General features: G+C 45.9%; 1 protein-coding gene across 3 annotated transcripts in view; it reads left to right on the forward strand.

The window, feature by feature from the left end:
• The window catches only part of DEPTOR (DEP domain containing MTOR interacting protein), a 524264-nt gene that overhangs the window by 395341 nt on the left and 114104 nt on the right, over positions 1 to 14819 (forward strand). For all 3 annotated transcript variants that reach the window (XM_069220677.1, XM_069220676.1, XM_069220678.1), the window contains 2 exons: positions 1391 to 1573; positions 5388 to 5522. In XM_069220677.1, the coding sequence (XP_069076778.1) occupies positions 1391 to 1573; positions 5388 to 5522 (318 nt within the window). The remainder of the gene's footprint in view (positions 1 to 1390; positions 1574 to 5387; positions 5523 to 14819) is intronic.

The following is a 14819-nucleotide window of genomic DNA, read 5'->3' on the forward strand; positions in this document are numbered from 1 at the left end:
AGGGGTGTATGTCTGTGCATGCGTGAATGCCGGTGTGATGCGTGTTGTCTGTGTGTGCGTGTATGGATGTGTGAGTGCGTGTATGTTGTGTTGTGTGCATGCGTGTGTGCATGTATGTATGTCAGTGTGTGGATGTGTGTGTGAATGAATTTATGCATGCATGGATGAATGGGGGTATGAGTGTGTGTATGCGTGTGTTCGTTGGTGAGTGAAGGTGCATGTATGTTGTGGAGAGGAAAACCCAGGGAGGGGGAGGGGAGCAGGGAAGACCCCTATCAGTGACAGGGAAGTAATTCCCTGTCACTGATAGTGCCTACCACCATGGTTTTCGTGGCGTTAAGGAAGCCAAGAAAACCATGGCGGTAGGTGGGGTCATAATCCTGCGGGTGGGCTAGTGACGGCTGCCTAGCTGGAGACTGGAGTCTCCGGCTCGGCGGTCATTACTGCCGTGGTGGACGTGTGGTATAGGCCAAACCGCCAATGTCATATTATGGAGAAAAGTACTGCCAACCTGTTGGCAGTACTTTTCTCCATTTTACCGCCATCCGCCAGGGTCGTAATGAGGGCCTATGTTTGCACCTAGTGTTAACAAACTACAGGAAGGTGCCGTGGTCTGGAGTTGTTGCAGAAACAGTACAGATCCAGTCCTAAATTGTCATCTGAATCCTTTGACAGTTTCTTCCTCAGCTTCACGTAACTTCATTTTTTTACTCCAACATCTTTACTTTGCACCAAATTGTTTTCTTTTGGTAATTAGTCCTGCTTCAACTTAGGACTCTTGAAAACTACTAAGAATCGTTTATGGAAACATAAGATTACATTTTAAAGAGCAGAAATAAATCAATATACTCACACATGTTGATGAGCCATATTTTTACAAAGGAAAACTGAACTGTGAAATTTGCAATGGGGGAGTGGGGAGGAGGGTAATAAAATAAATGTGAATATTGAGGTTTCGGTATATTGCCCATCAGGACCGAAATAGATATTTGGTGACTGAAACACTCAAACGCCTGAGAAAAAAACGTTTCAGTAGCCCTATCTGGGATGAAAGGTGTGGAGCATTACTACATGAAATGTACTCAATTCCTCACTCTTAAAACTACTCCCAGGCAACCCACTCATGTGAGGACCAAAGGTAACTGCGTTATTACTTGTAATTTTATAGAGGGGTGTGAGTTACAGTTGACTTTTCAGTAGTACCATAGACAGACCATGGAAAAATAATTCACAGTAGAACGTCATCCCTGAGCCTTCAGCTAGACATGTTGAGGCATTAAAGGTAGAGAAAATATTTTAGTTGCTTGGATGTTGGCAAATTAATTGTTTTATATCCATTGTCAATTCTAAATTGCTGTATTGAGTTTTTGCTATCTGTCTCTTTTTTCAGTATCCAACAAGCACCATTTCATGGATAGTAACCTCCTCTACCAGTTCAGGATGAACTTCCGACGGCGACGCAGGTTGATGGAGCTCCTCAGTGAGAGGTCCCCCATAGTATCTGAAAGCCAAGACAGTCCTTTTTGTCTGCGCAAGCAAAACCATGACAATAAAACCACAAGTTTCCTCTCAGGTGAGGTATTAAGTAGTATTGAGTTCACCCAGCTACATTTGATGTGTAGAGATTGCAACAGAGTGACTTGAAGTCCAGAGATTGTGCCAGAGTGTGAGGTTAAAGATGATAGCGAATACATATTGGAGTCCATATTGCTTGATTGTACTGTGGCAAGTTTCTCAAATTTCCTGTTTCTCTGAGCCTAGCTTCCTACACTACATACTGTCCCTTTCAGGCTGAAGATGAGAAGTGGATGTAGACTACACTAGACTCATGTTAGCTTATGGCCAGCTTTGCTTAGCCATTATTTCTAGTCAGAAATCATTATGTTTCGGATGGTAAGACCAATCACACAATTGGTCCAAAACTGTCACACCGTGATTCACTACAGTAAATTCCTCCTTTTTAATAACAGCCTTCACATATACTAACACAATCTTGCATCAGTAGATCATTTTTCTTGCACCATCAGCTGAACACATCCATTAACTAATGTTTCCATTCACTTGCATAGTAAACTATTTGTGCAAGTGATATTAAATGTATGTTCTAAAGTATAAGAATATTTGATTGCATGGGGTATGCCTCTGTATTGCCAGATAATTTATTTCCTGATGCATTTGTTTGGGTATTATGTAGAGCAGTAGTTGTCATCTTATGATAACTTGACACCTCTTTTGTTCAAAAGCCATGGTATGGTAAGACGTATACAGTTGGCATTGAGGTTTTAGAGTCCAGATGTGGTGAGGGCCACCAAAACACATTCTTTGAATGTAATGCCTGGGACGGATTGAGCAAAATGTTTTGTTGAAGACGTTCAAGTAGGCGCCTGAAACAGAGGTTCTGTTCATCATGGATTTGGGGATTGAACTTGGATTTAGAAACAAATGTTTGAAATCAGTGATTAATTTGTGTATGTCTTGAAACGTCTCCCATTTGAATCCATATGTTGATGTTCATGTAGCGCAAACCTGACTGAGAAGTGTATTTTACGGGAGGTTGGGAATCTGTTCCACATCAAATACATCAAGTGGCAAGAAGAAGAGGGAAGAAAGACTCTTCTCTGGTGGATGCATGTGGATAGTGAAAACTTGGAAGCCATCAATGATGGATGTAGTATTCTTTAAGAGATGTATCTTGAGTTCTATTTTCTGAACTACAGTAGGGATGCAGCAGATCTAAAGTGTACAGGAACGTTACTCAAGATTCTGATTGTCTAGCTTGATACCAGCTGGATAAGGCTTGCTTCCAGTTTTTTCTGTTTTTGCATTTTCAGAATATTAGTCTGTCAGTGACTTGTTACTTTTGTGCATAGGCCCCTAAAAATATGTTGGTTTCTGTCAGGCAGAGTGCGGCCCTGAGGGCCTGATTACAATATTGGCGATTGGAAAATCCGAGCACCAGACCCGTGGTGAGGAGACTGTCGTTGAGGTGGCGGTCTCCCCACTGGCCCTATTACAACTTTCCCACTTGTCTGATGGGCAGGAACCAACATTCTCGCCCGTCAGCCCAGTGGGAAAGGTGCAGCAGCATTGTTCCAGGCTCATAATTGAGCCAGCGGGAATGCTGCTGCACGCAGTGTACACCAGCACCCTTGAAATGTACACTATCCGCGGGAACACCACCGTTTGTGGATGACTGAGTCAATCTCACACTATCTTGGCAGCTGTGAGCCAAACTCTTTCGGCTAGCTATCAGCACCTCACCCAAACCTGAATGAAAAGGTGATTTGGGGCAGCCTGAAACATGACACTATGGCTTCTCAGAGGAGGTTGTGATCAACAAATCTCACCACTTTCTCTCGTTTGCAACACATCTCATGCACACACATAGGCCAAAGGGTGCTAGCCAGGGGGTCTATGGGCATGGGCATTGCGGGTCCCCCAATGGCCCCCTGCACTTGTTCTTCACCAGCCTTTCCATGGGGGTCAGCCTGCCATGAAAAGACTGGCGGAGAACAAGATTGTAATTAGCAGGGTGGTGCTGAGTTCTGCGCCGCCCTGGCTGATTACAACCAGGACCGCCGTCATCCCGTCGGGATCACTGATACTGGCAGGGATAGCAGTAGGTTGGTGAGTATGCCCGACAACCTCATATTGTGGCGGTCAGACCACCAGCGCCACGGCATTCCAATCGCCACCACGAGGCTGCCGATCTCGAGACTGTCAGCCTTGTAATCGGGCCCTGAGTGTTACTACCCTGGAAGTTTTGAAGATAATCTGAGCTTTGCACAAAAGCCGGAATGCGAGGTTCTTTGAAAGTCGAGACTTGTATCCTAATTCCCCCAAGCTGAAATCGAAATAGACAGATTTTGAAAAAATACTGGGGTTAGACCACCAGGGTATCTCTACATATGCTTTTTCAAAGAACTCCCATTGACAACACTAATCTTCTGTCATTAGGGTGGCAACTAGGATAAGGCGAAGAACACCAGACACACATGCCTGCCCAAGGTAAGATGGTGCTTACATACCAAGCGCAGATAGCTTTGGGAGGTGCTGCGGCCAACTTTAATGAATGTTTATAAATAAGTGAAGTTTCATTAAGGTGTGCAAGGCTAGACTAGTGTGCTACAGTTATTTAAACACACAGGGTTGATTCAGAAAGACATTTCTGATTATGTGACGCAGTGACGCAGATATACTACTTGACATACTCATATGAATCAGTTCTGAAATGTTTAACTGCATATTAGTAAAAGAGCAAAGAGGGCACAGTTCTTTGTAATTGTTTATGGTTCATAAATATCCCCTGAATATTCTCATTTTATTCCAATTTTACATGTTTTCAGGCCAGTTTACAAAGGCATTTAAGAATACATGAAATAGTACTATGAGTACATTAAATAGTACTAGAGTAGTACTGTTTCACATACTCACTGTTTCACATGATGCCTTTGAGAATTGGCCACATAGCCAGTAACTAGTTCATTATTAACAATATCACCCACCCTGGGGCTGATGTTTATTGTGATGCAGAAGACTTGCCAAATAGACCACTGACAGAGTACAATTGCTTGAAAGGTAGGACATAGTCAATAGAAAGGGGCTCACGTCATAGAAAATGTTCTCTCCAATACTGGCTGGCATTAATTTGCTCTGCAAGAATCACACATGTGTCCTACCATGGCTATGCCTTCTCTTTCACTTGATAGATGGGCACCAGACAGGACTGTCCCCTGTAGCTCCCTCTTTGGCATCTGAAGTTCAGAAGATTGAGAGAGTAACTGAAAGAATATATTACCGTCAGCGCCTAACTGGATTGCTCAGAAATAGGCAGATGTCTTTAAATTCAGATCTCGTATGACACCTTCTATAAAGTGTGCAAGACTTACTCTTAACTTTTGATTGTTTTCTAATCTTCCTTATTGCTGAATTACTGTAGTCATTGGAATGTTCTCAACGCTCCCTTTAGTGGAAGAGTTTTTTTTTTTTTTTACAAAAATAGAAACGGATCTTGATGGCTCTCTGAACTAGCATCAGCCTGTTGCAAACTAGCGCAATCCCAGAGTAACAATAACATTTGGCAACGGCACTAGCTACAGACGTGATCAACACATTCAGCTGCAAATCACTTGCCATTTGTGAACCCAGCCCTGTTGTGTATCTTGGTAGGAGACAGAATAATGAACTATTGAACAGTTGCTACATGTTGAAGGAGTTTGAGTACAGCTAGTACTCCCCTTTACTTTGCCCTACACACAGTCACTGTGCTGCTTAATCAGGCTTATAGTGAAATTTTGTTTGCATAGTTGGAAATGTTTGCTGCACAAGAGAGGCCTGGTACAGTATATGTTTGCTGACCCGTTGTGTTTGCTTTTTGATTTCCGCAGTAAGTCCTACCAAGGAGATCAGGATAGTGTCTGCAGTGAGACGTAGCAGCATGAGCAGCAGCAACAGTAGCGGATACTTCAGCAGCAGTCCCACCCTGAGCAGTAGCCCGCCAGTGTTATGCAACCCCAAGTCAGGTAAAGAAGTGACATTGTGTCGCCTGTGGTGCTCATAGACAAACCTTTTGGGGCAATATGAGTTGGGACTATGGTGTTAACTGACTAAACCATTTTGCTGGATTGAAATGATTTATTTGGCACTTACCACCAAGAATGCAGTTGTGTGAAGCATTTTTTGTATTCATGCATCATACAAGATAGTACACAATATATTAAGATTTGAGGAGCTCCACCACTGCTGGCGAGTAGCAGGAACTGGCCAGGTTCCATTTTCAGCAGCTGTTTTTATGCCAGAACCTGAGATTCTGGATAATAATTTTTCTGTGTCCTACTGCAGTGTAATGAGAAGCACCACAGAAGAGCTTGCACATATTCAGTGTTTGTGGTGCAGTTCTGAGCAGCAGCTGCTAGAGGGTTGGGCGAATTGAAGACTTTCATCCACCCCCTCAATGCCTCACTTCAAGGACAACTTCTAACTCCTTTTGCAGTGTTCTGGGTGGTAGCAGCTGTTTGAATCTGAGTCAAAAGAAGGCTAGCCCAACAAGACCACTGCTGGCCTATGAGTGAAAGTTACTACAGAAAAAAACTGAAACAGCAGTAAGTTATGCACCACACATGGCCAACCACTGATACTGCAACACACTTCCATAGAAAATAATGGCGTTAGGGATTTAAAATAAAACCAGTAGGAAATAATGTTAAATTGCATTATGTAAAATAGTTAAAAATACAAATAAATATAATTAATTGTTTTGAAAAAATCTAAAAATAACACATTTATTATTTAATAATAAAATATTTTAATTAATTCTATACATCAGTTATTATTAATGCATTGCAAAAACTGTAAATATTTTACTTTAAATGGAAATGTATTTTTTTATTTCAACTTCAAAAAATATTTTTTATTTTTATACTACATTTAAAATAATTTAAGATTTGATTCGAAATTGTATTAATCGTGCTGCATTTTTTAATTTTGTTGTACATTTCCAATAAATATATAATTAATTTACATTATTTTTTAACATAATAATATTTTTACTCATTTCTGATAAAGTTTAATAACTTTTTTTAATTTACCTACACTCTACCGTAGGGCCGTGTTACTCAAAGTGCGGCCCGCAGGCTGCCAGCCGCCTGTCAGACCTGGCTTGGCGGCCTGCAGACTTTATAGTTGCTCCCATTTAGCAAACACAACACAGCTCCTGTGCACTGGGCCACCCAAAGCTTTCTGTAAATACAAAAGAGAGCCCCTGAAGCATGCGCGATAACAACATAATTGTGCATGCCCAAGTAGCCCTCTTTTGCATATGTAGAATACTTCTAGTGACATCACAAGCTGGCCTCTGGCGGGAAGCAACGGTTCTTTGAAAGTCGGCTGTTGCACAATCACAGCTGACTCTTAAGGAACCTTTCCCCGAATTTCCTGCCAGGCCATTTTATTAATGATTACACTGAGGCTCCCTTGACACCACCAGCCTACCCTCAGTGCTAGCCACCAAAAGAAGTGCAAAAAGCAGCAGGAGGCCCCCTGTGGATCGGGTCGGCCTGCTCTCCTTTTTCCTGTCCGCTAGCCAGTTTGTTTCCCATATTTGCCACCTGCCAGACTCTCCCCCCTCATTGCCGCCAACAAGCCTGCCCTCTTTTTCTTTTGATCTGGAGTCTGCCAGGAGATGGCCAGAAGCAGCAGGTTTCTCCCGTACATTGGAACTCCCTGCCCTCCTTTTCCCCCACTAGCCTGCTCATCTTAACACCCAAAGACAGCAGCATAACCTCTTTTTTTAAAATTAGTGTGGCATGACTGAATGTTGAGTAAGCTCTTTCAGGTCAGTGGTGGACTGTTTTTGGTTGTTTGAGTGCCTGTGTTATGGTCTGCTGGGTCGGTTTTTATTGATTTCCCTCATATTAAAACAAGCATTCCCTGAATCAAGCTCAAATCCATGCAGTCTTCCACACCTTGTGGAAAACCTCATACAGCATGTATTTACAAGTTAAAAACTGCCCTAATTTGCAAACGTGCACCACTTTTTTTTTTTTTAGCTTTTCTTATTCACTAATAGGGGGTCACTTATACTTTGATGCCCGAGCCTATTTTCTGTCCCAGTCCAATGCTGGTGATACAAATTTCTTACTGGCAATAATGACAGTAATCTAATTGCCCTGTTTGAGCCCCTGCACAACCTCAGAACTAGTGGTGTCGCCCTTGGGAGTGGCGCGTCCTTCTGGGGCAGTGCCTCTAATTTCCTTGATCCTCACCGCCTCCATCACCACCAGCTGCATTCAAATAAAATGTAAAAAAGGACATTGGCTTGTTCTTTTTTTTCCGCATTTTATTTACTCCATTGCAGGTGTTTTATTTTTGTTACAGGATGTTGTACTTCTGTTGCTATTTTCATGCTCTATGTTACTCCTGTATATGGTGTGCTGTAAGAAGAGCAACCTCTTATCGGTGTGAGTTCAGGTTGTGGGTAGGTGTTTATAATGAGGCACAATTGAGAACTGTGCGTTTTAGACCTAAGACAAAGCAAATTTGTCACAGTACCAGTCATTGGGCTATAAATGGGTGTAGGAAGTTGGCTCTGTATGCACTATTTCAAAGTAAGGAATAGTATGCACAGAGTCCAAGGGTTCCCCTTAGAGGTAAGATAGTGGCAAAAATAGATAATACTAATGCTCTATTTTGTGGTAGTGTGGTCGAGCAGTAGGCAGTAGGCTTATCAAAGGAGTAGTGTTAAGCATTTGTTGTACACACACAGGCAATAAATGAGGAACACACACTCAAAGACAATTCCAGGCCAATAGGGTTTTGTATAGGAAAATATATTTTCTTAGTTTATTTTATGAACCACAGGTTCAAATTTTACATGTAATACTTCAAATGAAAGGTATTGCAGGTAGGTACTTTAAGAACTTTGAATAATCAAAATAGCATACACAGTTTTCATATAAATCACATATAGCTATTTTAAAACTAGACAGTGCAATTTTCAACAGTTCCTGGGGGGAGTAAGAGTTTGTTAGCTTTTGCAGGTAAATAAACCACCTGCGGGGTTCAAGTTTGGGTCCAAAGTAGCCCACCGTTGGGGGTTCAGAGCAACCCCAAAGTTACCACACCAGCAGCTCAGGGCCGGTCAGGTGCAGAGGCCAAAGTGGTGCCCAAACCGCATAGGCTTCAATGGAGAAGGGGGTGCCCCGGTTCCAGTCTGCCAGCAGGTAAGTACCTGCGTCTTCGGAGGGCAGACCAGGGGGGTTTTGTAGGGTACCGGGGGTGACACAAGTCCACACAGAAAGTACACCCTCAGCAGCGCGGGGCGGCCGGGTGCAGTGTGCAAACACGCGTCTGGTTTGTAATTGAAATCAATGGGAGACCAAGAGTTCTCTTCAGCGATGCAGGCAGGCAAGGGGGGGGGGGCTCCTCGGGGTAGCCACCACTTGGGATAGGGAGAGGGCCTCCTGGGGGTCACTCCTGCACTGGAGTTCCGATCTTTCAGGTCCTGGGGGCTGCGGGTGCAGAGTCTTTACCAGGCGTCGGGATCTGGGAAGCAGGCAGTCGCGGTCAGGGGGAGCCTCGGGATTCCCTCTGCAGGCGTCGCTGTGGGGGCTCAGGGGGGGCAACTCTGGCTACTCACGGTCTTGCAGTCGCCGGGGAGTCCTCCCTGAAGTGATTGTTCTCCACAAGTCGAGCCGGGGGCGTCGGGTGCAGAGTAGCAAGTCTCACACTTCCGGCGGGAAACGCAAGTTGTTTCAAAGTTGCTGCTTTGTTTCAAAGTTGCAGTCTTTGGTGAACAGGGCCGCTGTCCTCGGGAGTTCTTGGTCCTTCTAGAGAAGGGCAGTCCTCTGAGGATTCAGAGGTCGCTGGTCCCTGGGGAAAGCGTCACTGGTGCAGTGTCTTTAGAAGTGGGGAGACAGGCCGGTAGAGCTGGGGCCAAAGCACTTGGTGTCTCCGTCTTCTCTGCAGGGTTTTTCAGCTTAGCAGTCCTCTTCTTCTTAGGTTGCAGGAATCTGAGTTCCTAGGTTCTGGGGAGCCCCTAAATATAGAATTCAGGGGGGTGTTTAGGTCTGGGAGGGCAGTAGCCAATTGCTACTAGCCCTGAGGGTGGCTACACCCTCTTTGTGCCTCCTCCCAAGGGGAGGGAGTCACATTCCTATCCCTATTGGGGGAATCCTCCATCTGCAGATGGAGGATTTCTAAAAGTCAGAGTCACCTCAGCTCAGGTTGCCTTAGGGGCTGTCCTGACTGGCCAGTGACTCCTCCTTGTTTTTCTCATTATCTCCTCCGGCCTTGCCGCCAAAAGTGGGGCCGTGGCCGGAGGGGGCGGGCAACTCCACTAGCTGGAATGCCCTGGGGTGCTGTAACAAAGGGGGTGAGCCTTTGAGGCTCACCGCCAGGTGTTACAGTTCCTGCAAGGGGGAGGTGATAAGCATCTCTACCCAGTACAGGCTTTGTTACTAGCCACAGAGTGACAAAGGCACTCTCCCCATGTGGCCAGCAACATGTCTCGAGTGTGGCAGGCTGCTAAAACCAGTCAGCCTACACGGGTAGTTGGTTAAGTTTTCAGGGGGCACCTCTAAGGTGCCCTCTGGGGTGTATGTTACAATAAAATGTACACTGGCATCAGTGTGCATTTATTGTGCTGAGAAGTCTGATACCAAACTTCCCAGTTTTCAGTGCAGCCATTATGGTGCTGTGGAGTTCATGTTTGACAGACTCCCAGACCATATACTCTTATGGCTACCCTGCACTTACAATGTCTAAGGTTTTGCTTAGACACTGTAGGGGCACAGTGCTCATGCACTGGTGCCCTCACCTATGGCATAGTGCACCCTGCCTTAGGGCTGTAAGGCCTGCTAGAGGGGTGACTTATCTATACTGCATAGGCAGTGTGAGGTTGGCATGGCACCCTGAGGGGAGTGCCATGTCGACTTACTCGTTTTGTCCTCACCAGCACACACAAGCTGGCAAGCAGTATGTCTGTGCTGAGTGAGGGGTCCCCAGGGTGGCATAAGACATGCTGCATCCCTTAGGGACCTTCCCTGGCATCAGGGCCCTTGGTACCAGGGGTACCAGCTACAAGGGACTTACCTGGATTCCAGGGTGTGCCAATTGTGAAAACAAAAGTACAGGTTAGGGAAAGAACACTGGTGCTGGGGCCTGGTTAGCAGGCCTCGGCACACTTTCAAATCAAAACTTAGCATCAGCAAAGGCAAAAAGTCAGGGGGTAACCATGCCAAGGAGGCATTTTCTTACACAACCCCACCCCCCCCCAAACGAAAGAGGATGAGACTAACCTTTCCCAAGAGAGTCTTCATTTTCTAAGTGGAAGAACCTGGAAAGGCCATCTGCATTGGCATGGGCAGTCCCAGGTCTGTGTTCCACTATAAAGTCCATTCCCTGTAGGGAAATGGACCACCTCAACAGTTTTGGATTTTCACCTTTCATTTGCATCAGCCATCTGAGAGGTCTGTGGTCAGTTTGAACTACAAAGTGAGTACCAAAGAGGTATGGTCTCAGCTTCTTCAGGGACCAAACCACAGCAAAGGCCTCCCTCTCAATGGCACTCCAACGCTGCTCCCTGGGGAGTAACCTCCTGCTAATGAAAGCAACAGGCTGGTCAAGGCCATCATCATTTGTTTGGGACAAAACTGGCCCTATCCCATGTTCAGAGGCATCTGTCTGCACAATGAACTGCTTGGAGTAATCTGGAGCTTTTAGAACTGGTGCTGTGCACATTGCTTGTTTCAGGGTGTCAAAGGCCTGTTGGCATTCTACAGTCCAGCTTACTTTCTTGGGCATTTTCTTGGAGGTAAGTTCTGTGAGGGCTGTCACTATGGATCCATATCCCTTCACAAACCTCCTGTAATACCCAGTCAAGCCAAGGAATGCCCTGACTTGAGTCTGGGTTTTTGGAGCTGCCCAGTCCAGAATAGTCTGGATCTTAGGCTGGAGTGGCTGAACTTGGCCTCCACCTACAAGGTGTCCCAAGTAAACCACAGTTCCCTGCCCTATCTGGCATTTGGATGCCTTGATAGAGAGGCCTGCTGATTGCAGAGCCTTCAAAACCTTCGTCAGGTGGACCAGGTGATCCTGCCAGCTGGAGCTAAAGACAGCAATATCGTCAAGATACGCTGCACTAAAGGACTCCAACCCAGCAAGGACTTGATTCACCAACCTTTGGAAGGTGGCAGGGGCATTCTTTAAACCAAAGGGCATAACAGTAAACTGATAATGCCCATCAGGTGTGGAGAATGCTGTCTTTTCTTTTGCTCCTGGTGCCATTTTGATTTGCCAGTACCCTGCAGTTAAGTCAAAGGTACTTAAGAATTTGGCAGCACCTAATTTATCAATCAGTTCATCAGCCCTTGGAATGGGATGGGCATCTGTCTTGGTGACAGTATTAAGTCCTCTGTAGTCCACACAAAACCTCATCTCTATCTTTCCATCTTTGGTGTGAGGTTTGGGGACTAAGACCACTGGGCTAGCCCAAGGGCTGTCAGAGTGCTCAATGACTCCCAATTCCAGCATCTTGTGGACTTCCACTTTGATGCTTTCCTTAACTTGGTCAGACTGTCTGAATATTTTGTTTTTGACAGGCATGCTGTCTCCTGTGTCCACCTCATGGGTACACAGGTGTGTCTGACCAGGGGTTAGGGAAAATAGCTCAGCAAACTGTTGCAGGACCTTCCTACAATCAGATTGCTGTTGGCTAGAGAGGGTGTCTGAGTAGATCACTCCATCAACTGAGCCATCTTTAGGGTTTGTGGAGAGGAGATCAGGGAGAGGTTCACCCTCAGCCTCCTGGTCCTCATCTGTTACCATCAACAGATTCACATCAGCCCTTTCATGGAAGAGCTTAAGGCGGTTCACATGGATCACCCTCTTGGGGCTCCTGCTAGTGCCTAGGTCCACCAGGTAGGTGACCTGACTCTTCTTTTCTAGCACTGGGTAAGGGCCACTCCATTTGTCCTGAAGTGCCCTGGGAGCCACAGGCTCCAGAACCCAGACTTTCTGCCCTGGTTGAAATTCAACCATTGCAGCCTTTTGGTCATACCAAAACTTCTGGAGCTGTTGGCTGGCCTCAAGGTTTTTACTTGCCTTTTCCATGTACTCTGCCATCCTTGAACGTAGGCCAAGTACATAGTCCACTATATCTTGCTTAGGTTCATGAAGAGGTCTCTCCCAGCCTTCTTTCACAAGAGCTAGTGGTCCCCTTACAGGGTGGCCAAACAGAAGTTCAAAGCGTGAGAACCCTACTCCCTTCTGAGGCACCTCTCTGTAAGCGAAAAGCAGACATGGCAAGAGGACATCCCATCTCCTTTTGAGTTTTTCAGGGAGCCCCATGATCATGCCTTTTAATGTCTTGTTGAATCTCTCAACAAGACCATTAGTTTGTGGATGGTATGGTGTAGTGAATTTATAAGTCACTCCACACTCATTCCACATGTGTTTCAGGTATGCTGACATGAAGTTGGTACCTCTGTCAGACACCACCTCCTTAGGAAAACCCACTCTGGTAAAAATACCAATGAGGGCCTTGGCTACTGCAGGGGCAGTAGTCGACCTAAGGGGAATAGCTTCAGGGTATCTAGTAGCATGATCCACTACTACTAGTATGTACATGTTCCCTGAGGCTGTGGGAGGTTCAAGTGGACCCACTATGTCCACACCCACTCTTTCAAAGGGGACCCCCACCACTGGAAGTGGAATGAGGGGGGCCTTTGGGTGTCCACCTGTCTTACCACTGGCTTGACAGGTGGTACAGGAGACACAAAACTCCTTGACTTTCTTGGACATGTTGGGCCAGTAGAAGTGGTTGACTAGTCTCTCCCACGTCTTGGTTTGTCCCAAATGCCCAGCAAGAGGAATATCATGGGCTAAGGTCAGTATGAACTCCCTAAACTCCTGAGGCACTACCACTCTCCTAGTGGCACCAGATTTGGGATCTCTTGCCTCAGTGTAAAGGAGTCCATCTTCCCAATAGACCCTATGTGTTCCAGTTTTCTTGCCATTGGACTCTTCATCAGCTTGCTGCCTAAGGCCTTCAAGAAAGGGACAGGTTTCTTGCCCCTTACACAGCTGCTCCCTTGAGGGTCCCCCTGGGCCTTGGAGCTCAACCTGATAAGGTTCTAACTCCAGAGGCTCAGTTCCCTCAGAGGGCAGAACCTCTTCCTGGGAAGAGGGGTTCTCTTTTTGTTGTTGTGTTGCAGCTGGTTTCCCAGTTGTCTTTCCTTTTCTCTTGGTAGGCTGGGCCCTTTTTCCAGGCTCCACCTCTACGTTTTCACCCTGAGCCTTGCACTGTGCACTTGTATTGACACACACCAGTTCAGGGATACCCAGCATGGCTGCATGGGTTTTTAGTTCTACCTCAGCCCATGCTGAGGACTCCAGGTCATTTCCAAGCAAACAGTCTACTGGGATATTTGAGGAGACCACCACCTGTTTCAGGCCATTGACCCCTCCCCACTCTAAAGTTACCATAGCCATGGGATGTACTTTAGTCTGATTGTCAGCGTTGGTGACTGGATAAGTTTGTCCAGCCAGGTATTGACCAGGGGAAACCAGTTTCTCTGTCACCATGGTGACACTGGCACCTGTATCCCTCAGGCCTTCTACACTTGTCCCATTAATTAAGAGCTGCTGCCTGTATTTTTGCATGTTAGGAGGCCAGGCAGCCAGTGTGGCTAAATCCACCCCACCCTCAGAGACTAATGTAGCTTCAGTGTGACACCTGATTTGCTCTGGGCACACTGTTGATCCCACTTGGAGACTAGCCATTCCAGTGTTAGCTGGACTGGAGTTAGAAGTGGTACTTTTCTTGGGACAGGCCTTGTCTCCAGTTTGGTGTCCAGGCTGATTACAGCTACGACACCAGGCCTTTTTGGGATCAAAGTGTTTACCCTTGTACCCAAAATTGGATTGTGAAGAGGCTCTGGGCCCACCCTCCTGTGCAGGTTTTTGGGGGCCTGTAGAAGACTCTTTACTATTTTTGTTTTTGGATGTCTCAACACTCTTCCCCTGGGGAGGCCTTGTGACCCCTTTCTTTTGGTCACCCCTTGTGGAAGTCTTGGTCACCCTAGTCTTGACCCAATGGTCCGCCTTCTTTCCCAATTCTTGGGGAAAAATTGGTCCTAGGTCTACCAGATGCTGATGCAGTTTATCATTTGAACAATTACTTAATAGGTGTTCTTTCACAAATAAATTGTACAGCCCATCATAATCATTTACACCACTGCCTTGAATCCAACCATCCAGTGTTTTCACTGAGTAGTCCACAAAATCAACCCAGGTCTGGCTCGAGGTTTTTTGAGCCCCCC

This window comes from Pleurodeles waltl, chromosome 2_2, assembly GCF_031143425.1.
Source record: "Pleurodeles waltl isolate 20211129_DDA chromosome 2_2, aPleWal1.hap1.20221129, whole genome shotgun sequence".
NCBI lineage: Eukaryota > Metazoa > Chordata > Amphibia > Caudata > Salamandridae > Pleurodeles > Pleurodeles waltl.